Genomic DNA, 26,680 nt, shown 5'->3' with positions numbered 1-26,680 from the left:
GTGTCAAAAAATGTCAAAAAATGTCATAATATAGTAAGGTGTCAAAAAATGTCAAAAAATGTCATAGTATAGTATGGCGTCAAAAATGGTCAAAAAATGTCATAGTATAATAAGGGGTCAAAAATCACCAAAAAATATCATAGTATATTATGGTGTCAAAAAATGTCAAAAAATATCATAGTATATTATGGTGTCAAAAAATGTCAAAAAATGTCATAGTATAGTAAGGTGTCAAAAAGTGTCATAGTATAGTAAGGTGTCAAAAAATGTCAAAAAATGTCATAGTATAGTAAGGTGTCAAAAAATGTCAAAAAATGTCATAGTATAGTATGACATCAAAAATTATCGAAAAATGTCATAGTATAGTATGGTGTCAAAAAATGTCATAGTATAGTATGACATCAAAAATGGTCAAAAAATGTCATAGTATAGTAAGGTATCAAAAATGGTCAAAAAATGTCATAGTATAGTATGACATCAAAAATTATCGAAAAATGTCATAGTATAGTAAGGTGTCAAAAAATGTCAAGAAATGTCATAGTATAGTAAGGTGTCAAAAATCACAAAAAAATGTCATAGTATAGTAAGGTGTCAAAAAATGTCAAAAAATGTCATAGTATAGTAAGGTGTCAAAAAATGTCAAAAAATGTCATAGTATAGTATGACATCAAAAATGGTCAAAAAATGTCATAGTATAGTATGGTGTCAAAAAATGTCATAGCATAGTATGGCATCAAAAAACATAAAAAAAATGTCATAGTATACTAAGGTGTCAAAAATGGTAAAAAAATGTCATAGTATAGTATGACGTCAAAAATGGTCAAAAAATGTCATAGTATAGAATGGGATCAAAAATGGTAAAAAAAAAAAAAAAAAAAAAAATGTCATAGTATAGTAATGACATCAAAAATGGTCAAAAAATGTCATAGTATAGTAAGGTGTCAAAAATGGTCAAAAAATGTCATAGTATAGTATGGTCTCAAAAAAACTTCTATAAATGCCATAGCATAGTAAGGTGTCAAATACAGTGGCTAACCCTAACCCTAACCCTTAACACTAATCCTTAGGATCAGAGTTAACCCCAACCCTGACCCTGCACTTTTTACTAGCCGTAACCCTAGCCCCTTTACTAACTCTAACCCTTATCCTTAGGGCTGTTAAACAATTTAAACTGCAGCTACTCGTTTCTGTCTGCACAGAGAGGATATGCAAAAAAAAACTTGACATTTTCAGATTTTAGTACTATTTATTGACAAACTCTTGACTTAGATACAATCAACTGCACTGATAAGCAGCTTATATAGCTGTTAATGTGATGAGAGCCATTGTGAGCAGCAAGGGCAGCACGCTCAGTGAATGGTCGGCTCCAGCGTTGGGATACCCGTGGCTTGTCCTGCATGGGTTCATCACCTCCTCGTATGGAATAGGAACATCATCTGGATTTGTACCGTTCATCTTGTCACGGACCTGACACACAAAGATAAGACAGAAAGATACTGTGACAGGTGTGTGTTCTCTCACCATGTCCACCCGCTACCAAAGCACCAAGACCCCCAAATATAAATAGATCCAATCTGAACTTTAAAAAAAAAATCCAATTAATAGTCAATCTGCACAACAGTAATCAAGATCATTTGAGTATTTGAATGCACCTTAAAGAAAAAATAAGATGATTAATTACTGAAAAGTGAGCTCATCATGGCGTATATTGTTATTTTCAGGATAAGCTAGGCTACTCAAAAATGTCCTAAATATGCGCTGTGACAGTTTCCTGGAGAACAAAAAATGTACATGTATTAATTGATAGGGGAGAAATCCAGGGTGTTAAAGCTATAAGAACCATGTTGGTACTCTGCGTTAGATCCCATTTGCCATGTAACCACAGATGCACAGAACATCACTAGATTACTTTTTATACTGTAGAAAAACATTTAAGCAACAAGATTACTAAGCAACATACTGCATTACTCCAGGTCTCTGTTTATAGTACATGCACAATGATTGACACCTGCTTTGAAATAGAACTCGCTTCAACATGTACGTCATACACCTTGGATTTTTGTTAAATCTCTGATGTATCCAGTCATTCAGTGTGTGGGTGAAATATGCATATTCTCTTGGGAGTTAGTTGAGAAAATTAAGCTGCAGCCAGGAAACACTTAGCCTATTATGTAGCCTGGAAACAGGGGGAAACAGCCAGTCTGGCTTTGTTCCAAGGTAACTGCCTAACATCACATCTACACCTAAGTAATAACATGTTTACATCTAATTTGTTTGATCTGCTCAAAGAGGAGCATTAAAAAGTGGTCGAATAATAGTCACTAACCAAATGTAACTATTTCCACAACTCAACTTTTTTAATACAACAGTTTTTGTGTGGATTAAACAAAAGGGATTTTTATTTCTGCATTCCAGTCCATATGACATAAGTGTGGCATTAGACTCTCCCTGCCTGGTTAACACCCACATCTATTAAACTTTATACCCCCAATTTTTAATTCTGTCTGTTTTAAATGTGTAATCTCCAAACCCAAATAAAGATAATGCTCAAGATTACTGTCACCATGATGACAAACCTCCTTCGCAGCATCAGAAAATATTATGCAACTGTCTGAGGCTTCCTGCAACTACAAGACTGAAGTGGATGTGTAGACTCGGTTCACTTCCCCTTTGTCAAGAAACAAAGTGCGTGGTGCTGCGCAGATACGCAAAGCAAAGCAGAGTGAGTCAGGCGTATTTGCACAGAACTTCAACTGATAACAGAGACACACACAGGGCTTCAAGTTGCACATATTTCTCACCTCCTCAACCTTTCTCAAGACCCGGAGCAGGTTGTTCCCCAGAGCAGCATTGACCTCCTCATCAGTCCATCCTCTCCTCAGCAGTTCAGCCACCAGGTTGGGCACCTTGGACACATCCTCCAAACCCTCTGGTAGTCTGAGAGGAGGACATTCAGGAAGGATGATTTTACTTCCTCAACTATCACAACAGGTCTCTTGAGATGTATTCATTTTGTTCATTTTTGTTCTTCAAAAAGTCATCTAATATACTTCATGAAGACAGGGATGTGGTGCTGACAAAATACAATCCCACTACTGTTGTCAGACTTCAGTTCAATGTGAAAATATGTGACAAAGAAGAAACAAAGGGAGGACCAAAACACCAACACAGAAATCTCTCAATAACCAGAACTGTTATTACTTGGCAAAAAAATGCATGTTCATGGAAGATCCCCCTAGAGAAAATTGTGTTTTGGCCTTTAGGTTAATGCTGGAGTCATTGATACTAACCTGGTAACTCCATCATAATCTCCACCGAAACCAATGATGCTTGCCCCAGCCACTTTCTTTATATGGTCAAAGTGATCTATGGTGAAAGCAGTAAACACAGAATAAAGTGCATGGACACAGTGGGGTTTTAGAAAGAACGATAACTGTTAATATTCAACCAGATTTGTTGTCCTGATCACAACTAAATTACCAGCAACATCTGAGAGCTTAGCGGTCTTGCTGCAGGTCACATAGTCATTGTAGAAGTTCACCATGACGATTCCTTCAGTTTGTTTCTGGAGCAACACACAAGATGTTACATAGCAACATTACATGTTACATTAACACTTAATACTGACCTAGAAACTGTGATCTATATGATGGCTTGAGATGTTGTGTAATTTCTGTTTTGTCAAACAGCAGACTCTCTGTGGTGACTGAGAGAACATGACCTGAGCCAAGAGATATGGTCAAACTCACAAGTCCAAGCACATGAGGGTATTGACCTCTACTTCCTGAATGAGATGAGCTGCTTTTTATCTGTTTGTTATTTTACACTGCAGCACAATAATCTTCATATTATTGCCCTTAACTGGGAAACTGCCTTTATCCATGCATCAGCTGGTGGACAGAAGTTGCTGATTTACAGCCGCTTTGAGCCCTTTGGTGCCATAAAAAGCATTTATGGATGTGTCAGTTTACTGAGACATCCATAGTGAGCAGGAAAGGCAGAACGCCTTAGAAGGCTGGTCATTGGACATATTCTACTTTTCCATATTCAAATCACTTACAGTATCAGTGGTCTAAAGTGGCTCAGTAATATTCAGTCATCTACTGTTATTAAGAATAATTTGTTATTTTGCCACTTCATATCTTTATTATGTCAAATTTCAAAGGGAAATTTTATACTGTCGTATATGCCGCTACATTTTAAAATGTAATAAAATACAGTGTACTGTTATAAATTAAACTAGTGGTTCCCAGTCCACCAAAAGGATATTTACTCTCTACACTGTTCAGATGGTTTAATTTAAATAGAAATTTCAGGTCCAAGGGGTTAAAATAATGCAGTATTTCACAAAAAAGACTAGTACAAAAATTGAACATAATAATCTCAATACCTCAGAACTTTAGAGGGGCCCAACCCCTAAGTTGGAAACTATGACTCAACTATCTGTATATAAGAATAGTTCTAGCTGGACCAGCTACAACAGTGAAATGGCTTTAATCTTATAATGTCATCAGTAATATTCCACTCATGGGGCCATTTTCATGCATCTACTTGTAATATTTTTACATGAACGTATTGGTACTAAGGATCTGGCCCTTGAACCCTAATCAACCACAGACACATGGACACACTCACAGAGACTCACCACTCTCTTGAGAACATCATCTGGGACGTTCCTTTTATGTTGACAGACGCCGTAGGCAGAGGAATGGCTGAAGATGACAGGGGCTCTGGACATGTCCAGGACCTGGTTCATGACTGCAACAGGAACATGAGCCAGGTCGATCAGCATCCCCAGACGGTTCATTTCAAAAATTAGTTGCTGTTGTAGGAGAGCATTCTGATTATTTCCATGATCCATTTAAACAGTTTTTCATTTTGACATTAAATCGTTTTTTGTTTTTTTTTCTATTGATCAGTATAAAAAAGTCACATTAATCTACTCTTACTCAATATTGTAAGACAATAAAACAATGAAAATGAATCAATTTTATTGCACAATCTATCTTATCCATCTGTGGGGATGAACACAGTAAAAATACAAAACTAATTTTAAGACACTAATCTGTAACTCGTTTAACTTTGAAAGTGTATTTTGCCCAATGCTGCTTGTGCGCAGACCTTGCCAAAGTGAGACAGGCCATTGTGTTGAGATGGCTCTGATCCAGTGTCAACAAGCCAGTTATCTGCCCTGATGAGGAGAAGAAAAAAAAGTCTGTTACCATCAAGTTTACATCCGAAGAATAACCACGTATCACATTTCCAGCCTCTAAGACTTTGTTCCCAGGTAAATTTGGTGATTGAAAGACCACATGCTTTACTTGGCAAATATTATTACAGATATCATTATGCACTTTGGTGTGTCTCAGCACCAAAGCGGATCCTCTACAGAATCTGATACTACTGCCTGGGGAGCACAACGGACCTGCAGGAATCCCCCATACTCTCCACAACTTAACATTAACTGACAATGACACTACACAGAAATAAGTGAGCCTTAATGAAAGCACATGTAATAAATACATCAGACAACAATGCTTTTATTCTCCCTAAATCTCTGTCTCTAGCACCTGTTTAGGTGAGGTGCAATGTAGCTGCCTTTGAAACAGGTCATCAGTTGGTGCAATTGAAAGACACTGTGAAAACTGTACTGTACTGTATTTTCATTGTCAGGCTACTATGTACTTTACTTACCATTTTGTTAATTTGGCTACAATAGTTACTAGTTACTTTACAAATTAAGATTTTGCATACAAAACATATTAACAGCTTCTAGAATATGATGCACAATTACATATTATACAACCCAACAGGATTTAAAATTAGAACTGAAATGGTGACATTGATTAAACAAATAATTGATCAACAGAAAATTTAAACTATTTTGATGACTGATTGTTTAAAGTCAAACATTTCAGGGCTCGGCTTCTTGAAAGTGAGGTTTTGCTCCATGCGCGCACACACACACACAGGTCATGTGTATTTTCCCATTTTTAAATCTGCTGTGCTGTGGCCTCTTACCATGGTGTGTTGCAGGAGTGTGTGAGAGTGAGGTAGCGAACCCCCAGGTGGTACATGGTGCGCAGGGTGCCCAGACTGCTGTCTATGGAGTGACCCCCCTCCACCCCAATCAGACTGGCTGTCTTGTTCATGTGGAAAGCATCCATGATATCTGTGTAGTGCAGGTGTGAGAGATGACAGGTGATTCAGCCAGAATGCAGAGGCATGAACAAACAGAGTAGAGGTGGAAGTGCATGAAAATTAAATCACTAGCGCAGATTAAAATCTCACCTTGGCTACTGGTGGCAAACATGAAGGTTTCTGGGTATTTCTGGCAGATCCTGTGAACCACGTCTATCTGCTCCAGTGTTTGTCTGACTGCATCTTTGTACTGAGTGTCACAGGGAACATAGGCTGACCAGAACTGAAAGAGGAACAAAGGATAACATGAATTATCTGTACTGCTGTGTAGCAAGGGAAAGTTTATGGAGCTACTATGTTTGTTATTAGAGCCACATTCATTTTTATTGAATGATTCTATGTATGCATGTTTTAATAACCCAGAGTGTGAGACTTACAAGTCCATGATTGCTAAAATGGAAATACAGCACAGTACAAATACCTCAGAACTGTAGTTAGTTCCAACACATCATGGGTTTACCTGTTTGAGGGCTGCAGATCAATAAATGCTTCATTTAACCTGTGGGTGACTGTATAGATAACTATATCATCTGCATACCATCATCTGCTAAATGTTTCTTCCAATTTTGTTCATTAACATGCACAATAGGCAGATGCTAATATAAAACCACTTTTTTCACCCTTTTCTTTGGCACTTTGGAGCTGTTTAGTGTAACTCTACAGCTTTGTGGTTGTAGTTTCAGGCAGCTTTATCTTATCATGTTTTATTAAGAGAGAACATGAGGATGCTGTTATGTGCAAGGCACAAAAGCCTATGAGGTAGTTACAATATCAGTAGCTCTGATGTTTGAGAGACATTCTGTACACCTTTTAATGATATGACATTCATTCATTTTTAAATTAAACTTTGTGAAATGGTATCTGGGAAGCAGTTTTGAAGACAGAATGGTTTGTGGTCCTGTGACCTTGAAAGGACACTTTCTTTTAATTTTCCAGTTCCCAGTACATTCTGTTCTGTATGTACCTGCGCTCCCAGCCGTCCCATCTTGATCTTGGGGATGTTGGTGTGTGTTGTTTCCAGTGTGTTGAGATCCACTTTGTTGAGCTCATTATTGAATTGCTTTCGAAGCTGCCACGGCAGGTCATTGTGACTGAAAGATCAGAGAGTAAAGGTTGCACACTGACAGAGCCTTTTCTCAAAACTTTCATCTTAAAGTGATTTGACAGCAGGGAGGAAAACTACTTGTTTGACCCGAACAGCACTGGAAATTGCTTCCAGAAGTCAGTTTTCACCACTGAATAACATTTACTGCTGTTTACTGTTCACACAACGCATACCATAATTAAAAGCATCATGCAAATTGCATTTTACCTAATGCAAAAGATGTTTCCACTTACCCATCGATGAGGGGCGTCTCAGACATCAGCCTCAGAGCTCTGGTCATGTACTGGTCCGCAGCTGAAGTAAAGGCACAAGAACTGACCCACAGCACCAAATACATAGCTGAGATAACGGTGGACAGCATTTCTTAAACTTCTACACACTATAGAATGCACTGCTCTTCTTTTCCTTTGTTCCCTAAACTTTCTTCCCTGTTACCCAATCTCAAATTTACTGCTTGATTTTTCTTTAACCTCTGAGCGATCCTGATTCTGCTAACTGCTGCTGGAACAGATTTTTCTTTGGTTTGCCTATTTCCTGTCTTTTTTTAATTTCTTGTGTGTTTTTTTTGGCTTGTGTTGGATTCTTCCAGATTCTCACTCTAGCTCTCTGGCTGTTTCTGTTTAATCATGCCTTTGAATATCAACTCTACTCATCGCTCCTCCTCTGTCTTGAGTCTGTTTCTTATTACAGTGTGAGCAGTCATAAATGCAGCACAGTAGCTTAGACATTCCCAACATCTCAACAGTGGATAGCCAATATACGGTAGTTAATGTACAATGTACCTTTGGACTGCTTTTCTAAAGTTCACAATTTATGCTTCCGACAATAGTATCTCAGTTTTATGTGTGTCATTCATGTGGCCTTGAAAAGCTCTTTGTAGATTTGTAAATGTTTTCCAGAACTGGAAAGCAAAACAGGCACAGCAGTCTGAAACAGTTAAACCATGACTGAGTTTCATAATAATTATAGGGTGGAGAGACCCTGCACAATAAAGTACACTTAGAGTGTATATGTTTTAGATAAACTCCTGACTAGACAAGACTAACTGATACTACCTTTAAATAAATAAATGTAAAATAAAGACAATTGGTAAAGTAAAATACGATTTCTACATTTATTTATTTATTTCCATATTAAGTGGGTGCGCTCTGTGAGGTCTAAAGTTGGATTGGTTCATGTAGAAATAAAAACTAAAAACATGTGGAAATAGAATTTTACATTACCAAATGTCTGTTTTGCATTTATTATTATTTATTTATTTCTACATTTGCACACTCATATGGGTCCTGGGACACAGAAAGCCGGACATAGCTGAGTGTCCCAGATGAGTTGATTTCACGCTTACAGACAGGGTTAAGAGCAGGCATACTCCCACCCTGAAAAAAAAACAGCTGGTCTGGGGAGTCTTGGGTGACAAAGACAAACAACAAAGATATATACTATGAGGAGAAAGTCTATCCTAACCACAGCAGTCACAACAAAACTGTCATGTTGTTGTCATGTTCAATTACTCGGTACAAAGCTGGCCAAAACTTAAGGGCAGACAGTTTGACTTTGATGTGTAATTTACTCTGTTGCACATGTTTATTGCTAAATTATCAGTTCCCTCCTGATTTCAAATGTCATCTTTGGTGAACACCCTCTAAACTACAGAACAAAAGGGCATCCAAAACATTTTATTTAATATTTTGCTTTAACAAAATAATGTTTTTAACATCTCATGCTATAACATTCCTTCAGTTTAACTGGCACTGACACACAGGCATCAGTTTTTAGCAATGCCACCTGAGAGTGCACACCAACATGTAACCTCACTGTTCTGAAGGGTGGATGACCAATCTCAGCACCGTCACATACAAGTCATGAGAAGATAAGAAAAAAAGGCATTAGGCAATGATAAAAGGTATCAGCTTGATAAATAAATTAAAAAAAACATTTAACAAAAAACATACAACACTGCATTTCAGCTAAATCATTAAACCTCAATGATGCAAATACACATTTGCACATGTGATAAACAATGACAAACTTACCATGTAGTGGAAGGGTGGGCGGGGGGTGCACAAAAATCTGAGATCATGGAGACATTGCTTTAGTTTGTGATGTATTTCTGGGAAGAAGAAAAAGGAAAACATGTTTTAAAACAGTTCACTGGAAGTAATATTTATCTTGTTAATAAACATTACAATACCTACAATTACATTCACTAAGCATATGACTGTTGTTCAACTGTAATGCAGAGGATCCAAGAGCAGAAACACAACACACAATATTCCACCTAATTAAGAAGACTGTGATTTGATTGTGATTTCAAAAAAGGGCCAAAATATGATTTCCTTGACTGAACAATTAAGGCCAAATACTTGAGATCCTAAAAGGTACTAATATGATGCTATAGTGGCAGGGAAAAATACTTTTTTCTAATTTTACACACCAGTTTTATCCTGTTTCTTAGTCAGTACATGGTCTGCAATAAATTCTAAAAGCTAATTTAGTTTGCTTGTCTTAATCAAGATGACATAACTACAGATGTACAGTAACTACTTACCCTGAAGATGAGGGGAAAGTACAGGGTCACCATTAACGCCCGATCCCGCCTACAGGACATATTTCCGTAAGCGCTGGAGACGGCTCATCATATCAGAGTCATCGTTTTGAAGAACCTCATTCTCATTGGAATGACATAAACTGCATCAATAGCATCACTTAATACTAACATATTTCTATCTTGCTAATCGAACACTTTTTTTTTTTTTGTGCAGAAAGGAGCAAATACTCACTGCTACTACTATGGCCAGATTGGATGTCACAGAGATGTTTAACGGTATTTCGTTTCCTGGACATCTGCACACCCAAGAATCCCTGGAACTTGCTCTCAAGTTTCCGTTTCTGGACACAGATATCCTCATCGTCTCCTATCCAAAGTCAGGTAAGAAGAGACGACAAACTTATCAGGCTGCGTGGCACCTGTGGTGTTTTCAAGTGTAATGCAAAGAACCACATGAACATGCTATGTGACTAACTGTTCAATTCCATCTAAGTGCGCACGATAACATCCTCACTAACATTTACATAATGACTCATTGCCTTTGCTCCTCTTTTCTCTTATCAGGCACCACATGGATGCAGGAAATGGTGAGTCTCATTTCCAGCAGAGGGGACCCACACTTGATCCAGACCGTCCCAAACTGGGCCAGGGCTCCTTGGCTGGAGCAATACTATTGTGCTGCAGTACTGGAGACCTCATCCACCGTACCTCGAGTCATCACCACACACCTGCCTCATCACCTCCTGGGCCCTGCCCTCCAGGGTTCCAGAGCCAAGGTCAGATATACATTTGAATGTGATGTTTGAACCACAGAGTCGTCATAAAGACATAAACATTTGCCTATAATACAACATACTGAGTTATAATCTGTACCTGACTTTATGACATCTGTTTTTGCCACAGAAATGTGAAATCCCCTCAAAAAACAGCTTTTTAAATTTGCAGTAACAGTGGTACATAACAGACCTAAAAACCAAAACACAGTATCCGTACTGTGGCTGCGCACTTATGGCACTTACAATCACATTCAGGTTATACTGAGCTTAGTTCAAATAATCTGACAGCATTGCTCTGTGTCATCTCACAGGTCATCTACGTGAGCAGAAACCCTAAAGACGTGGTGGTGTCTTTTTACCATTTTCACAAAATGGCCAACTTTCTCCCTGATGCAGGAACATTTACAGAGTTTTTAAATCGATTCTTGGAAGGCACATGTGAGTTCACATGAGGACAAAATAATTTATTTCTTATTGCTTATCATTTGTAGCCAAAAGTTTTCTTCTTTTTTCAATTAATCAAATGCACTGTTTTTTTCCACACATATTTGTTCCAGTGTGCTTTGGCTCCTGGTTTGACCATATTAAAGGCTGGACCAGTCAGACAGCAACTGTGAACAACCTGCTTCACATTACTTATGAAGAGATGTTGTTGGTAAACTTTTTCAACACCATATTTTCTTGTAAATGATACTTATCTTGTTCCTCAATCACAGGGGTTTTAAGACAAAGTGGAAGTTCATTAAAATGTTATTTACTCTACAGTCACGTCTTCAAACTAAGCTTTACTTACACGTAACAGTCACTGAAGTGTTGGTTAACTCCTGTTTTGAAGAAATGCTACCATTATTACTATCCTCTTCCTCTTGTCAGGACCTACATGGTGCCATAAAGAGGGTCAGCTCTTTCCTACAGTGTCCCCTAGTGGATGAAGAGGTCAACAACTGTGTGCAACACTGCAGCTTCAGCACCATGAAAAACAACAAGATGGTCAACTACACCATGGTCCCTGATGATATAATGGACCATAGCAAGGGCTCCTTTATGAGAAAAGGTGAGGCTCTGCTCTATTATATGAAGGTAAATCAAACATGATTACTCATTAGTGTTTTATGTCTCACAATATTTGACTCAAATGTAAAATAAATAAATGAGTCAATTAATAAAAATAAAAAAATAGCGGCTGCCATTATTGGAACCTGCTATTTCATCCAAAAAATTACCATCAGCGTCAGGATCAAGATCTCCTAAGGGGAACCAGAATGGATCTGAGGAGATAAAAAAGACAAAAAAAGAAAAATTATTTGGCTATAATTACTATAAAACTGGATATATTTGTCTCTCCTCTGAAAACTCATTGAAGTTAAACAGTCAGAGAAGGGAACATCGCTTTGGTTGACTCACAGTTGACGTCCACAGGTACTTGTAGACCGGTTTTGTTACCTTAAGAGAGCTGTGCTAGCTGTTTCCCTCTGTTTACAGTCTTTATGCTAAGCTAAGCTAACTGTCTGCTGGCTGTAGATTCATATTTACTCTACAGACATGACAGCAGCATCAATCTTTTCATCTAACCCTCTGCAGAGAAGTGAATACGCATATCTCCCTGAATCGAAACACTTTTCCTTTAAGAGGTGTGCTGATATTTGTAGTGCTGGATACATATTTAAAAATCATGAGCAAGTATTCATTTCAGTTATAGATTTTAAATCATTTATTAACCTTTTGATCAAATATCCTTTTTGCTTAACTCCCTGTTCCTTTCCTAAAATTCAGGTAAAACTGGTGACTGGAAAAACATGTTCACAGAGGAGCAGAATCAATATTTCGAAAGCACCTTCAAGTCCAAGATGCAGGACTGCACTTTGGAGTTTGTGTGGGAGGTGCAGGATGAAGAGGAGACGCACGCTAAAGAGAAAGCTGTGTAAATTCTACCAATATTCAGTAAACTGAGTCCTGAATTAGACACGATGTCAAAGGGGACACTTTGACATGTGCAACATTCAGTACCTTCTACGCTGCTTCTGTTTTTTGCTGTTTTGCTGTCATTAATATGTCTGTGCATTACCTGATATTTGTGATGATGTATTTAATGTTTTACATTTAAGAATAAATCTCAGATCAACTGAATCCTCTTATGGTTGAGCATGAATATTTAAAATCATTTGTTTCCTTGGTGCAGAACAAGTGGCACTAAGTATGCTAATGTGCAAATTAACAGTTATGTAAGCAGCACAGGAGGAGGAAGGACAGGTCAAAGGTTTTAATATGAAGCTCATCATCCAAAGGGCTGAGCCGTCCTTGTGCGTCCTGTCACTTCACACACCCAAAGAAAGGTGTTGTTCCCCCTCCAGTTTCCATGCAATGGACTGCTTCGATCTAATCATATCCAGTATGTGTGTGTGTGTGTGTGTGTGTGTGTGTCTATAAGACCAAACACATGGTACAGAGTGTACAGAACACACTGCACTCTATGATTGGAAGCATGAAGTCTGTTAACTGGTGGAAAGGCACAGTTGACATCTGATTGATTGATTCAGTGTCATATGATGTAACTTACAGCAGCACAAAGATGGTTTGTAGAATTACAATGTCCCACATTGTTGGAAATGTTTCTGCTGCTCAGAAGTCAAAAACAGTTGAATCTCCCCACCAACTAAAATCTAAATGTGTATGTAGGTCTAGCAGGGGGAGAAATATTAATTCAGTACTCCATGACTGTCATTCTGATATATATTTTAAAATCTTATCTGGTAATTGTTGCTGAAGCTGTCAGGACCACAGGTTCTTTTTGCATTGCTGTTTTAACACAGGAGGACTGAAGCTAACTAGTGTTTTCAAAAGCTTTAAGTAGAAGTAAAAAATAAAATAAAAAATCTGCAAATACACCATAACCAAACTAGAAAAAAACAAACAAACTAAGAAACAGGACCTAACGACAAAAAGATTAGGGGCCCAGACATCACAGGAGCTGAAACAGCCACTGAATAAATATGTGAACATTAACTGAACCTCCTGACCTGAATCTTTGTAATTTAATGCATTGTACTGCTGCCACTTGATTGGCTGACTGGATAATTGCATGAATACGCAAGTGAACTGGATTCCTAATAAAGTGCTCAGCAAGTGTACGATATATCCTCAGATCAAACAGCTGTTTAGGAATTTCTACTGACTTAAAATTGATACAGTTTTCACACATTTCCCTGTGTGATGGATAAAGAAAGTGAATCATTGTCTCTGTTTCAGTTATATTTAACAACATCAAGTAAAAGAGGAGATTAAATAGAGGAAATGCTCTGGATGTCATTCGTGACAAAGGGAATGTATTTTAGTTGACCTTTTACTTCAAATTAACATCATCCTACCCGTGGGAAATGTTGGTCCTGGTAGTACCACTTAAGATGTGTTTTGGTCTGTGACAGACTCAAGCTTCATTCAACTGTGACAAAGCAAACACTGTGAAAGCTCTATGTCTCCTAATCTATCTTTGCAAAGTACTATATTCCCATATGTCTGGAGAGATGACAAATTTTGGACCAAACAATGACTTTTAGTCTCAAGTCTTGTGCGGGCATCAAATATGATCATTGTGAGTTACAGTCATGTAAACAAAAGAGATATATTCTCCAAGGTATGTAGAAGTTATGATTTCATTTTTTTTTTTTTTTTAAGAAATGTCCACCTTTCATAGAGTGGCACACTGCATGAAAAAGACATTATTACAGTAGAGATTCGGGCCAGTGACTTTCTGTTTAGCAACATGACACCAGATCATAGAGAGAGCACACCACAAGAGCTTTTTAACCCTGCAGTGTGGTCTGATAAATCATACTTTATCCTGCTGCACAAATACAGTGCTGTAAGATGTTAAGTTGTGACATCTCAGTTAAACTTCCTATAAATGTAAATAAATGCGGTCACTGAGGACACCATACTAATACTGGGCATCGTCCAAAATCTTTGTATGATGGATTGGAAACATTCCTTTGAGATTCTGGTTCCAATTTCCTGTTTTTTTAACGTCCCTAAGGTGTTCTGATGGATTCAGATCTGGTGACTGGGGAGGCCACTACAGTACAATGAAATCATTCTACAACTGTTGACATAGAAAAGGTTTAGACTTGTAGCTATGAATCCAAAGTGAGTCAGACCTCATATTCCCTTTGTTATTGGTTGTAAAATTTAAGGAGTTACTTTTCAAGCGAGACAAGGGTTGGGACTGTAACCAAAAGGGCAGAAGAACAACAACCTTTTTTATTGTGGAAACATTATATTCAGGCTTGTTCACAATTTTTTTATTTCTTGTCTTAACTGAGCCATATTAAACCAAACAAAAGAAGAAACTGCTTAACCAAAACCTTTCATATAAATACCACAATAAAATTTGAACTTTGCAGCTGTGTTGACTGTTTGTTTGTTAACACTGAAAGATAGATTTAACTTTAGCAACAACTAAAAACAACTATAGCTTAGATGAGCAATATGATCTATCTAATAAGCGGTAAACTATTTATAGATACAAGTGCAAGTGCCTAACTGTAAAAACTTTTTACAGTCTCCTCACACAGGGATGATTCAGTTGTGTGCAGATCATTTGAAAATTTATCATTTGTTTGCTTCCAGTGTAACAAAAGTGTGCTGCTGATACCCAGGGCGCCTGACATGAACAGCCACTGAACTTAGTTAGGATTTTACAGTTGTGTGTCTTTGTGTATTTCATGTTGGTGTGTAAGGATCTGTGTGAAAGCTTGTGTGTGTGTGTGAGTGTGTGTACATTTCAATAGTGATGTCATTCAGCCTATATTTGAAAGCAAAGACACTCAAACTCATGCAAATGCAACCTTGGAGATTATTGCCTCTTGTCTTTTCAAAACCCAGCATGAAAGCCTGTTTCATGAAAGAATCATCATTTACAAAAGTGGTTTGTCTTTTTCTCCTCTTTCACCTTCTGTCACTGATCTGTTTGATTTCTGTTAAACGTGTACCGACAAATCAAGTTGACAAAGGCTCTGATGTGCCGTTGTATCAGATGCTAATAAAGGCCATGCATGGTCACACACACACGTGACCATAGCATCCAAGCTCTTTGTTGTACGCTCACAATCACACAGTTCGGCCATGTGAGAAGCCACTTCACACCTCTCCATATATCAGGCTTCAGACTCTGCTGAGGGGAAGGAGGTTGAAGGGTAAAGCTGGTGTTAGTGTTAATTGCCTCAGATCAAACAAAACCAAAGACTCTGTACAAATTTGGATTTTTTTTTTTTTTTTTAACAATCATTATTCTTAGTGTTGCTAGGGTGTTTTAAATAGGGAAAAAAATTTCAGCTGTCAAAAGCTGTTATTGAGCCCACATATAGTGGGTTTTGTTAACAATATTAAACTATCATTAAGGTGAAAGAGACCTCACTCAGAGAGAGACCTCACAAGAAGAAAAAGGAGAAAATGCCCAGCAACCAGTCTTCACAACTTGCTCACTGAGATCATTTAAATCTTTCAAAAGACAATGTTAGGAACTTATAAGTCAGCTATAATCCATTATTCCACCTCTGCTCTGCAGCATCTGTTCCTGTCATATTCACTGTTTGTATTTTTCTGTTAAGCTGCAGTATCTCACAGAGTTGCTGATTATTAACTACACCAATGAGAAAGTACCAGGAGCAGTGACATGATGTGTCTCTTCCAGCCACTGGGTGGCCTTGTTTAACCAGGACACACCAGTCTGGCAGGTTGAAGGCATTTCAAAAAAGTCAGTGAGTTATGGATTCTGAGGGCTTGGATGGAAACTACAAAAATTTAACTCAAAATCAAAATCAAAACCAGTGTATCTGAGCTTCTGCTGCACCGATTTAGACCATTATAACCTTTCAGATCAATGTCTCACAGCTCAACTAGCTTCATGGAAGTGCAATAACTAATTGCTGGAATACCCCTTTAAAACAATTTCAAAATGTTTCTCAAACAGAACGACCTATTAGAGATATATAGAGAGATATAAATTGTTTGTAGGTGTTGGGACTACAATGTAAAAGTCACCTCTGAGCCTAGATTTTGATGAACTTTTTCATTTAGGACATAACTTGACGTACACTGTATATTTATATTTAAATAATCTTACAAATTCAGAGTGAAGCTCCTCCACAACAGACCACCTCCATCCATCTATCTGAAACTGATAACTGGTTTAATGTGAGAAAAGGCACCAGCTCTGTAAAGCTGAATCACTCCTTTAGTTGTTGTTGTTGTAGTTGGAGGAGGAAGGGTACATTTCTACAGAGCTGCTGCTGAAAGCATTCTGACCTTTTCTACCTTGCTGTAGTATGGTTACATTACAACCTATGAGAAAATACTGTTGGACAAGGTTGCAAACACTGTAAACATCTCATCATTATATCCATTCATGACACCCGAACGGCCATGACAGCATGGAAATTATACTCTGACTGCTCTCATCCTGCAAAGGTTCTCTTCAAAGGTTTCCCTCAAGAAATAAATCTCAGAACCTCTCAACTAAGGAGCTGCACCCATCCCCATATTTATACAGCAGCTGAACATGCTTCCCTTGTAGCTTCTTAGAAATTACAGAGGCTTTTTAAATGTTTAATTTTATTTTTGATATATTCATCTCTTATTTATGATTGAAAAAGATGATGGCACTTAATTAAACTACCACTTTAGTACTGAAACAGTTTGCATGTAATTAATTTTAGTGAAATAATACCTTGACATTTTCTTTACTTTTTTTTTCTGTGATTTTATTCTTCTAATTTTTTATTGAAATAGCAACACTTCTTAAAAGTTGATATCTGATTTACATCTGAGTCGTATTAACTTTGACAAAGATTAGTAACTGTTGTTCCTCCCTGATAAGAGACTGGCAATGAGACCAGGATATCTGAAGGGAGTTGTGGTGGTTGTGACCTGAGAAGGTGTGACAGTCTTGGCATTTGCATGGCATTTAATGTCTATCGGCACTATCATCTTTCTCCTTTGTGTCAGAAACTGAGAAGGCACCTAACAGCTTGCAGAGGCCGCAAAATAGAGTGGTTCATCTCAGCATCAACCAAACATACATACACACACACTGTGTGAGAAAGAAAATAAAATCATGAGATTCAGTCGTTTGCATGAAAACGTTTGAACACCCTGATCTGGTTTTGTTCACACTGTACTGACATCTGAGTGACAAAACTTTCTTTTTTTGTTGTTGTTGCTTCTGAGGGACACACATAACCTTGAATCACTTGTTCTTTATTTCTCTGTTCCATTATAGCTGTAACAGTCTGTACCTTTGTGAAAACACAGGAAATTTCATTTTGCCACAGCAGCACAGTACATCCATTTTGGAGCTGTTGAATGAGCTGCACTCATATGGTGAAACTAGAGCAAGTTATCCAAAAAGTGGATAACTCTAATGTTCAAACATATGAATTTGTATTTTTGATATGGAAAGTCAGGCAAACCTTTGGACTTCTCTAAAAAGGTTTGGTGTTACAGTTACAAAGTGTTGTTCTGTTTTCTGTTTGAGTTCAACCAGTCATGGCCTTTATAGGTATCACTGTTTTGTTTATCATGTTATATGCATGTCTATGTAATGACATTTATGGTGGCCTCAGCACAGACTCAGTGTAGAATATCATGACACTTCATTGCACATTATCGCTTCTTTAATCTTTAATTGTGTTTGCCTAAACAAAGTGCAGTCAATGCATTGACTGCTGCTCTCTATATACTGGCTTCATTTATGCCTTAAGTGTACGGGGGCCACTGCTGCGTCAGAGGTGACGAATATGGTGTTAAATATGTTTAGTCATTGTGAGGTTAGTGCAAAATCAAGCACTATCCCAACAGTTAACAAGAAGTTAATGGTGGAAGAAGTATTTAAAACTTGAATGTACAGTATACAACAATGTAAATACTCATTATGCAGAATGGCTCCTTTTAGAATTTTATATTATTCTACATCATTATTATGTTGTAGTTGGTTAAATGTAATGTACTGAAAATTTCAATTTTCTCTCTGAGATGGAGGAGCGTAGATGTATAAGGTAGCATAAAACCAAAAAGTACCTTGAATTTTGAAAAATATTTAAGTAAATGCACCTTTTGAATTCTAAGAAAAAAAGATTAGACTGAATTACCATGACAAAATGTCATGTTTGTTTGTTTTCTTGTTTGTATATTTACCATTTGTTCAAACAAACCTTCATAGGCTTTACCATTCTAGCATTAAACGTCAGCTCTCAGAAAATTCCCACTGGCAAAAGTCATATATACAACAGCTTCATATGGACGTATGGACTTATATGGAGACTAAAACTGAGAGCGCTGAGCCTGAACATGTGCGTATAAAAACAAATATGATCTGTATCTCTTCAGTGTCCTTGATAAAAAAAGATGGAGGATTGTGAGGAAACAAAAGGAGGAGACAGAGATCAGCACAAACAGATTGTCCTAACATTTTGAGACTATGACTGTTTTGACGCGTGATTCCTCCATTTTGTGATGATATCTGTTAAATATTTGAACGGAAGTATCATTCATGACCAAGCAAGCATATCTATTATGAACATAGCCTATCCATGACTAATGAAAGACAAAGTAAATCCTGTTTTGGTAAGCAGTGGAAAATGATTTATCAGCTGATACAGTTTCCTACATCTGTTGTATTATTTCGTTGAGAAAAGCTTGGTGTGTGTGTTGGGTAAGTACAGTAAATATGAAGGTGGGTGATGAAGCTCAGAAAGCTTCAGTCTCCCAGTTACACATGAGGACAGAGTATATAACCCGGCAGCTGAGTACACAGCATGCCTCCAGCACAAGACTGGCTTTGAAATTACCATTGATTTGTATCATTCCTACCTCAAAGACCCATTCTTGTGTTTGATGATTGAATTTACAGACATACAGCCAGTATCAGCAGTACATTTACTTTGACACTGAGCATCTGTTTAATGTGAGGCACAATCAATAATAACTGTACGTGCTGGGATGAATGAACAGAAAGCATCACATTAAATGGATCTTAACAGAGTAGCCTTGCTCCATGTTGTCTTTTGCTAATAATGGATACAGTGATACATACTAATACTGATCATGAACTGATTATATAGCATTTTACAAAAGTACTGTGTTTGTAAATTATAACACACACATTTTAAATAGTAGGAGTATTTATGGGGGTAATAATCATTCCTCATGCCACCTGTGCCACCACCTGTTACTGCTCAGACAGGTCCGAAATTCACCAGCACTGTAGCTTTCCATTTGGACACACACACAAACTCATGCACAACAAGACAGATGTGATGTAGAAAAACCAAATCTAAAATATGCAGCAACTTTTTTTTTAACTACATAATTTTGGATAATGAATATCTGATAAACTGCCATATTGACAGGTTGCTAAGAGATACAGTGTTTCCATAGGAAACATGGACAACCTTGTTTGTAGATGCAGTACGACTGAAGAAAAAAACATGTTCTCTGATGCTTGTTACACTGCATATTTTAACAGCAGTGAATGATGTACCAGCTGCATTCTGATCACTGAATCCAATACAAACATTTAACAAAGATGGTAGAGAGGATGCCACGTACTTACAGTTGGTGATGTACATTCATCATATGACATGCAACTTAAGATTTAATGCTAATTAACCTAAGAGGGAAATTAATTATATTTTCTCTTGTCTCTCACTGAATAAATAAGAAAAGCTGTCTGAGATTAGGTTTTAGCACAAGCACATATAGCCTTAGATCTACCTGATTTCATATACAACATGCTAACACCATCTTCATCATCCATGCTAATTCTGGTTCAAACTGCAGTAAGAGACTGTTAGTGTGTGACCTCAGTCAGTGCTCTGCAGGAGTGATGGAGCCAGAGAGAACACACTCTGAGACTGGTGGAGAGTAATGGCCCTTGACAGGGATATTAATATTTTAGAAGCCATAGAGGAGAACCCCCCTGCTCCCTGCAGCAGACCTGCTAAAAAGTGCTTCGTACTCCCGACAACAGCTCCATTTTTATTTTACCTAAAAAGGCCTAAACATTAAATGATTCTAGATACACTCCACTAGGCAGCTAAAGAGATAGCTTGTCTCAAAATGTCTCCCTGCTGCCAATATCAAATCACTGACAGTGAACCAAGTCAGGCTCATGCACGCAGTGGACCGTGGTGGACTGATAATGTGTACGGGGGGCTTGTCTTGGACAAAAGGCAGGTTTGTGTGTTTTGTACTAAATCTGAGCCTCCCACTTGGCACCTCAAGTAAAGATTTAAACAATCTCAACAAAAACTCTTCCAATCAAATGCATTTATAAACAGCTTTGGGGCATATTATAGGGCTTGCCAGCCTCTGTTGAAAGTCTGTCTGAGAGAGCCAAGTCCACAAGTCAGGTTGGACTGACAGCTGATAACAAGACACTTCAAAACTTTGAATTGCACCAACTTGCAGTAGGTTTATTGGTTTAAGTCAGCGGTGGATTTCTTTGTACTGAGTTTTCATAGCAATGATGAATAGATTAAATAACTCACTTACAAATTTGAGATGACAGTAATGAACTACATCAGCCTTCTCATTTAGATCTCCTCAACCTAAGCTTTTATGTCCTCACATTACACTGAAACAGCCCAGAGGAATGAAACCAGTCTCGCATTTTGATTTTTCCCTTCCCTCTTATGTATTATCAGCCAGACAGGCAGCTGTCATCATCCCACTTTTCTGGCACAGAGAAAGGCACTTGTTGTTAAGACAGTTCAAGATTTGTGGCAGAGCGGACACACCTGTCAGAGCAAAAACATCTTTGAAGTCTTGCTGCTGGTGGTGAAAGGCAAAAAAAATAAATCTGCAGGCAACACTTGAAAACCATAAATTCTGACTTCTTGTTCATGTTTATTCCATCGTCAACCTTTGCTCTCATGCTGATGACTGCACATGACGAAATGTAGTCTCAACTTTTAAAGCTCTCTTGTTCTCTTTTCAAAGTTAAGCGAGTAACGATGAAACATCACATGGGGTCACAGCATTTCATTTTTACTTATCAAGAAGTCCTCCAACTTAAACCACAACGTCTCTTTTTGTCCCCATTTTCTTATCTGATCCTTCTGTCGGTAGGACAACATCTCTTGTTAGTGTCCTTCAAAACTGCTGCAAGAATATTTTCTAATCTGAGAACACCATGGTTAGGAATTGTTTGGGTTCAGGCACAAACAATTAGGGATCTTTGGGAAAAATAACAGTTATGGTTAAGAGAAAACAACACTGACTGTCTGTAGATAATGAGAAGCAAACTGCAGTCTCTTGTGTCCACGCCACGGCCACAACATTTTGTCGACACATTCAACCAACCACCTCAGCCTTTCACTTCTGTGAACTAAATGTTGTTGTATACTCAAAAGGAACTGTTTTGAGTTTACAGCTGTTCCAAACAGCCACATAGTGGGCATCAGAGAGAGGTTAGACACAGTAATTGTGTAAATGTGAGGATACTTTCAGTCTCTCCTGGAAGACACTCATCGTCTCGCACTCAGTTGTACGCATGAAAAGAGCCAGAAATAGTTGTGTAATGAATGGAAAAGGGAGCTGAGACTATAGCAAAGTTTAATTACTTCCTTTACTCTTGAAAGACAAGCGTCATAATTCCTGCAGCTGTCAAAATGGAACTATATGTTGTTTATGGGCATTTGCTGAAACAACTTTTTCTTCATAAGATTATGGCAAACAAGAGAAACTGCAAATACTAGATTTATTTTGTAGCATTCATTCGATAAGTGTACTATTTCACTTCTGCCAGTCACAACATTCAAGAGACAGAACACAGCAATGGTTACATTACAAGCATTTATTAAAATTCAGTGAATCTACAGTGATTTTCTCTACAAAATAAAAAGAACAGAGCCTGAAGCTCTACTGCTGCCAGGAGAACATCTTAGACATTGCACCAGTGCGCAGAGCAGACGAGTTCTCTGTGTCGCCTCTGATGACACTGTGGATCCAGGGTAAGTATGAGGAAATCTTCATGTGGACTGCGTATTTGTACCTGTCGCAAGACTTGTCATAAGAAAGGATCCCTGCTACGTAAATGTCCCCAGTTTCAGCATCTGTGACAGCCAGAGCGCCTCCTGCATCACCAAAACAAACATTTTCCTGAAACCTTGTAGTTCCCGTGCAAAACATGTTCTCGTCTACATCCGGTGTCAAAGAGATATGTTTGAATTCTGCTTTACAGTCAGAATGATTGGCCAGGGGGAGTATGAGGTATTTCAGTGACTCAGCATGGGTGAGCAGCCTCCCCCAGCCCCAGCCGGTGATGACCCCTAAGCCGCCCATGGCATCGCCCAGGTCCTGGCCTCTCTCGGGCAGGGGGATGGGGGTGACTTTATCGCTCATAACCACAGGCTCCTTCAGCTGGATCAGAGCCAGGTCGTTGTCCCAGTCAGAGTGGTTCTGGAAGCCTGGATGGAGAACAACCTGCAGGAGAGGAAGGTTTTGTTCTTTAATCTGGTTTTCTATTTAAAAAATGACTCCAGTATTAAATCACACATGTTTACATAAAAAGCTTTAAAATAGATTTTTTTTTACCCAACTGTGTAAGTGTCATATGTATCTTAAAGCTTTGTGATTTTTCTGTGATTTTTCTGTGTTTGTGCAGCGGTTGCCAAGCTTTCTGACTTTCAACCTTTTAACACAACGCAATGTTTATTCGTAACTCTTGGTCACATGGTGCGTGCCCATGAGTTGTGAGCAAGCCTGAGATGAGGGTTGTTCTCTCTTAAATCCTTCACTCTGACAGTTCATGAGTAAGTGTCTCACGAGCTCTTGTGGGAGTTCATCTAAATTATCCTAAGGGTTGAAATCAAGACAGTTTTTCTTTTGTTATTGTCTCATGTTATGAATACATGCTTTTTTCTGGATGGTGCTGTTTAAACATTTCATTGCTGCTGTGTAAAATATACCATGTTTGCACAACACACCATGACATCGGTACCATGACTACAGTAAAGACTCGTCCTCAACCTCAACTTTGAAATTTTTTGCTCACCTTCTCTACTGCGACTTCATTGGAGGAATTCACTTCTGAGAGTCGTGTGATTCCCAGGTACACTTTAGGGATTACGGCAGCTCCTCCCTGAATGTCCTTTCGACTCTTCCTGACAAAAACGTTCCTGCCAGCTGTCAAAACCCAGCGGTCAGAGATGAGAGCGCCACTTGCAAAACCTCCGTCCAGCACATTCTCAGCGATGTAGACCATGGCCTGCCAGGGGACATGAGGGGCAGGGGTCCCCCCAACCATTCGCCTGGGACGGAGTGATGCTGACCTAGAGGCTGGGAAATTTATATCGACATATTTATTCATAGAATTTATTTACTATATATCTATATAGTTGCTTTATTTTGTGGATTTTAAGGATTTTCTGTTTTGTTTTGTTTTTTTGCTTGTGTCATATATTTCATGGATAGTGTGCTCTAATGACCTACAGTGTAAATCTGGATAGTTTTGGTTAACATAACAAGGCTTCTGACGCCATTGATCACATTTTGAGAAATAAGATGTTTTCCCTGGGTTTGATTATTCTGCTCACAGCTGCTTCAAACTGTAAAGATAAATACGGGTGCCCCACAAGGATCAATATTAGTGCCCCTACTATTCACTCTAAGCAGTTCCTGTTTCACAAAAGCACAAACCTTTGACGCTGCTATAAACTTTATAGTTTTGTATTTTGTAGTTATTTTAAATTAAATATATAATCTCATCTTGTTTCATCTTGTGTGCAATTTCTTCACAAATCTCTCTTGAGTTTACTGAGGCCTCCTGAAAACATAACATTTAACTAACTAACTAACTAATTCCTTTTCAATATGCCTGTTTTGAGGGTAGATATTAAGAGTACTTCACTGGTTTGAGTTCTTTATTATGCACTGCAGCCAACAAAGCATATCATGTATTCCTCCGAGAGATCGGCTGTTAAATGGAACCTTGTCGTCCGGATGCAATGCTTTCATACTCTAAGGGTTTCCACCAGAAACTGTGACCTCTAATTTATTCATCATCAGGCTTTGATCCATGTGTCCTTTGTGTGCCGGAGATAATCTTGAAAACTACTTCAAGTGATCTTTTCTTCAAAGAGGTGGCAACATCCCAATTACATGGATGGTTCCGTGTTCTGCACTGCGAAAACTAACTGTTCATGATTGTTAATCTTGTTTAATTCTACATCCTGACCAGGTTTATTCAACACAGATGATTTTCTATGCCTTGTTTAATCATTGTATTCAACATAGTGGACAATGGCTAACACGTGCAAGTAATGAATGAAAGGCTGCATGAACAAAACATGGATTCAGCACTTCTGTTACATTTTATGTCTTCCTCGTCTCATTATGGTCATTAAAAAAAAAAAAAAAACTCTTTCTCTTATCAACAAAATTATTTTTCAACATGTCTCCAGTCAGCAGACTAGTAACATCTCTACACCGTTTTCTTAAGGGCTGTTTGTAAAGAAGCAGGGAAACGGGCAATTTCCCTGTCAGATACTGTAGCTTCAGAGCCAAATGAAGAACAATATCTGAAATGAGCAGTAATAGCCCAGGACTCAGATCCCGCAGGAAAGCCCCTGTCATTTCACAAAGGAGTTATCTATCTGAACAGCAGCTGTCAAGGAGGCATTAGTGTAAAACAGCAGCAGACATCAGAGAACGGGAGCCTGTGGTAACTTGGATCCACTTGAATGTGTCCTGAAGTAAAAGACTGCTGTTTGCATGGACAAGTGTAGGGTTACATTCTGGTTGAAAATGCTCCCCCAGCTTAATTCTGTTAGAGTCTTTAGGATGTGTTTTTGTAAACATCACAATAATCTGTTTAACCACAGACTATACCATTAATTTAGTGACCAAGTAAAAAACAGTAGTTGCTACTTTGCCATGGTAATATTGGTCTGGTGCTCTGCTGGTCCATCTGTTTGCCCACCTCTTTCGTCCAGACTGAAATACTGTATTTCAACAACAATCAGATGGATTTCCATAAATTTTGGAGCAGACATTCATGGCTCCCAGACAATACGCTCTAAAGACTTGATGATCCTGACTTTTCCACCATCATCAGGTCAGATTTCTACATTACATTAAGTTGTGTTGTCTGTGGAACTCCCCACCTGATGTTCCCTTAATGTTCTCTTTCTCTTAACTTCATTTTTTAAAATTTTGCTTAATCTGTTGTGAGCAAGACAACACGTGCTGAAGTACAACCTCAGCTGCTGGCTGCTGTAGACTTGTACTGTTTGTTCTTTGCTGGTCACATTCAGTTCCCTACCAAAAAATATTCTATTGTTTATTTTTATCGTATATATGCAGACGTATTTGTGTTTGCGTATGTTAGTGTGAGTTACCTGATGCAGAACGTTTCATCCTTACTTCAGTGTGAGACACATCTGCCAGACAGGCACATACAGCCAGGAGGAGCACAGTCAGAGAAAACCTTCAAACAAAAACAACAGAGTCATATGACGAACAAACATTAAATGTCTCTGCTCTTCTGCATCAATGGAGACAATAAAACTCTTTAATCATAGAGTTAGATAATTAAGCACTTCATTTACAACAGCCTACAAAACATTCTTGGATAATTATTGGAAAATTCAAACCGGATAGCTTTTTAAAAGCTATTAAATCATACTATGCTTAGATTTACAGACTGTAACCTTTTTGTTCTAAGTAATAATAAGGCTCAACTAAGGGGCCTTATTTTAAATCCTATATATTTGGCACAGAGGAAAAGAGATTCATATTCAGGTGTATTCAGAGAGATATAAAAATGACTCACAAAAGAATATTTTAACTTACCACATTTTGTTGATAATATTCCACAGCTGCAGTATTGGTTCTAATCTCTGCTCTTGAATGTGATGTATGTTTGGAGGCAAGAGTATTTATATCTGCTGAAAGTCCTGGAAATTTCTGCCCAGCAAAAAAACATTGGTTCCTGGAATGTGAAATAGAACGGCTGCGAAATCTCACTGTCCATCAGTTGGGAGGCTCTCCACAGTC

The 26,680-nt window shown here is 38.1% G+C and overlaps 4 protein-coding genes across 5 annotated transcripts in view; 1 reads left to right on the top strand and 3 right to left on the bottom strand.

The window, feature by feature from the left end:
- Window positions 1-1,226: 1,226 nt before the first annotated feature.
- On the bottom strand, window positions 1,227-7,686 carry dpep1 (dipeptidase 1). Its single transcript, XM_018686312.2, has 10 exons — window positions 7,540-7,686; window positions 7,166-7,292; window positions 6,292-6,424; window positions 6,022-6,172; window positions 5,122-5,191; window positions 4,646-4,822; window positions 3,481-3,565; window positions 3,291-3,366; window positions 2,802-2,937; window positions 1,227-1,467 (listed from the first exon to the last, which is right to left on the bottom strand). Exons 1-10 carry the CDS (start codon window positions 7,665-7,667, stop codon window positions 1,297-1,299), a joined length of 1,254 nt encoding a protein of 417 aa, XP_018541828.1. The 5' UTR covers window positions 7,668-7,686; the 3' UTR covers window positions 1,227-1,296.
- A 78-nt stretch (window positions 7,687-7,764) lies between these two features.
- The window catches only part of dhodh (dihydroorotate dehydrogenase), a 54,474-nt gene continuing 35,558 nt past the window's right edge, over window positions 7,765-26,680 (bottom strand). Inside the window, exons 10-13 of one of the 2 annotated variants that reach the window (XM_051073997.1) lie at window positions 11,854-11,898; window positions 10,087-10,221; window positions 9,855-9,903; window positions 7,765-9,416 (exon numbers count right to left, since the gene is read on the bottom strand). In XM_051073997.1, the coding sequence (XP_050929954.1) occupies window positions 11,878-11,898 (21 nt within the window). In that variant the 3' untranslated portion in view covers window positions 7,765-9,416; window positions 9,855-9,903; window positions 10,087-10,221; window positions 11,854-11,877. Of the gene's footprint in view, window positions 9,417-9,854; window positions 9,904-10,086; window positions 10,222-11,853; window positions 11,899-26,592; window position 26,680 lie in introns of those variants that run through there. The other variant, XM_018686308.2, reaches the window with a different exon arrangement.
- On the top strand, window positions 9,411-12,751 carry sult5a1 (sulfotransferase family 5A, member 1). Its single transcript, XM_018686317.2, has 6 exons — window positions 9,411-10,235; window positions 10,419-10,630; window positions 10,942-11,068; window positions 11,188-11,285; window positions 11,504-11,684; window positions 12,404-12,751. The coding sequence occupies exons 1-6, from the start codon at window positions 10,097-10,099 to the stop codon at window positions 12,553-12,555; spliced, it is 909 nt and encodes a 302-aa protein (XP_018541833.2). The 5' UTR covers window positions 9,411-10,096; the 3' UTR covers window positions 12,556-12,751.
- Window positions 22,464-26,533, bottom strand: hp (haptoglobin). The gene is made up of 4 exons (XM_018686316.2): window positions 26,477-26,533; window positions 26,023-26,111; window positions 23,679-23,962; window positions 22,464-23,107 (listed from the first exon to the last, which is right to left on the bottom strand). The coding sequence occupies exons 1-4, from the start codon at window positions 26,479-26,481 to the stop codon at window positions 22,544-22,546; spliced, it is 942 nt and encodes a 313-aa protein (XP_018541832.1). The 5' UTR covers window positions 26,482-26,533; the 3' UTR covers window positions 22,464-22,543.

This window comes from Lates calcarifer, linkage group LG2 (genome assembly GCF_001640805.2).
Source record: "Lates calcarifer isolate ASB-BC8 linkage group LG2, TLL_Latcal_v3, whole genome shotgun sequence".
NCBI classification, from domain to species: domain Eukaryota; kingdom Metazoa; phylum Chordata; class Actinopteri; family Centropomidae; genus Lates; species Lates calcarifer.
This window is presented reverse-complemented; position numbering and strand designations above follow the sequence as displayed.

Excerpts from the sequence above, each read along its gene's own strand:
- dpep1 (XM_018686312.2), bottom strand. The coding sequence starts at position 7,667 with ATGCTGTCCACCGTTATCTCAGCTATGTATTTGGTGCTGTGGGTCAGT. Across the intron at positions 6,425-7,165 it reads TGGGACGGCTGGGAGCGCAG|TTCTGGTCAGCCTATGTTCC; the intron begins GTACATACAGAA and ends TTCCTCTTTCAG. Across the intron at positions 1,468-2,801 it reads TCTTGAGAAAGGTTGAGGAG|GTCCGTGACAAGATGAACGG; the intron begins GTGAGAAATATG and ends TTTGTGTGTCAG.
- sult5a1 (XM_018686317.2), top strand. The coding sequence starts at position 10,097 with ATGGCCAGATTGGATGTCACAGAGATGTTTAACGGTATTTCGTTTCCT. Across the intron at positions 10,631-10,941 it reads TCCAGGGTTCCAGAGCCAAG|GTCATCTACGTGAGCAGAAA; the intron begins GTCAGATATACA and ends GTCATCTCACAG. Across the intron at positions 11,286-11,503 it reads CTTATGAAGAGATGTTGTTG|GACCTACATGGTGCCATAAA; the intron begins GTAAACTTTTTC and ends TCCTCTTGTCAG.
- hp (XM_018686316.2), bottom strand. Across the intron at positions 23,963-26,022 it reads GATGAAACGTTCTGCATCAG|CCTCTAGGTCAGCATCACTC; the intron begins GTAACTCACACT and ends TAAATTTCCCAG. Across the intron at positions 23,108-23,678 it reads ATGAAGTCGCAGTAGAGAAG|GTTGTTCTCCATCCAGGCTT; the intron begins GTGAGCAAAAAA and ends CCTCTCCTGCAG.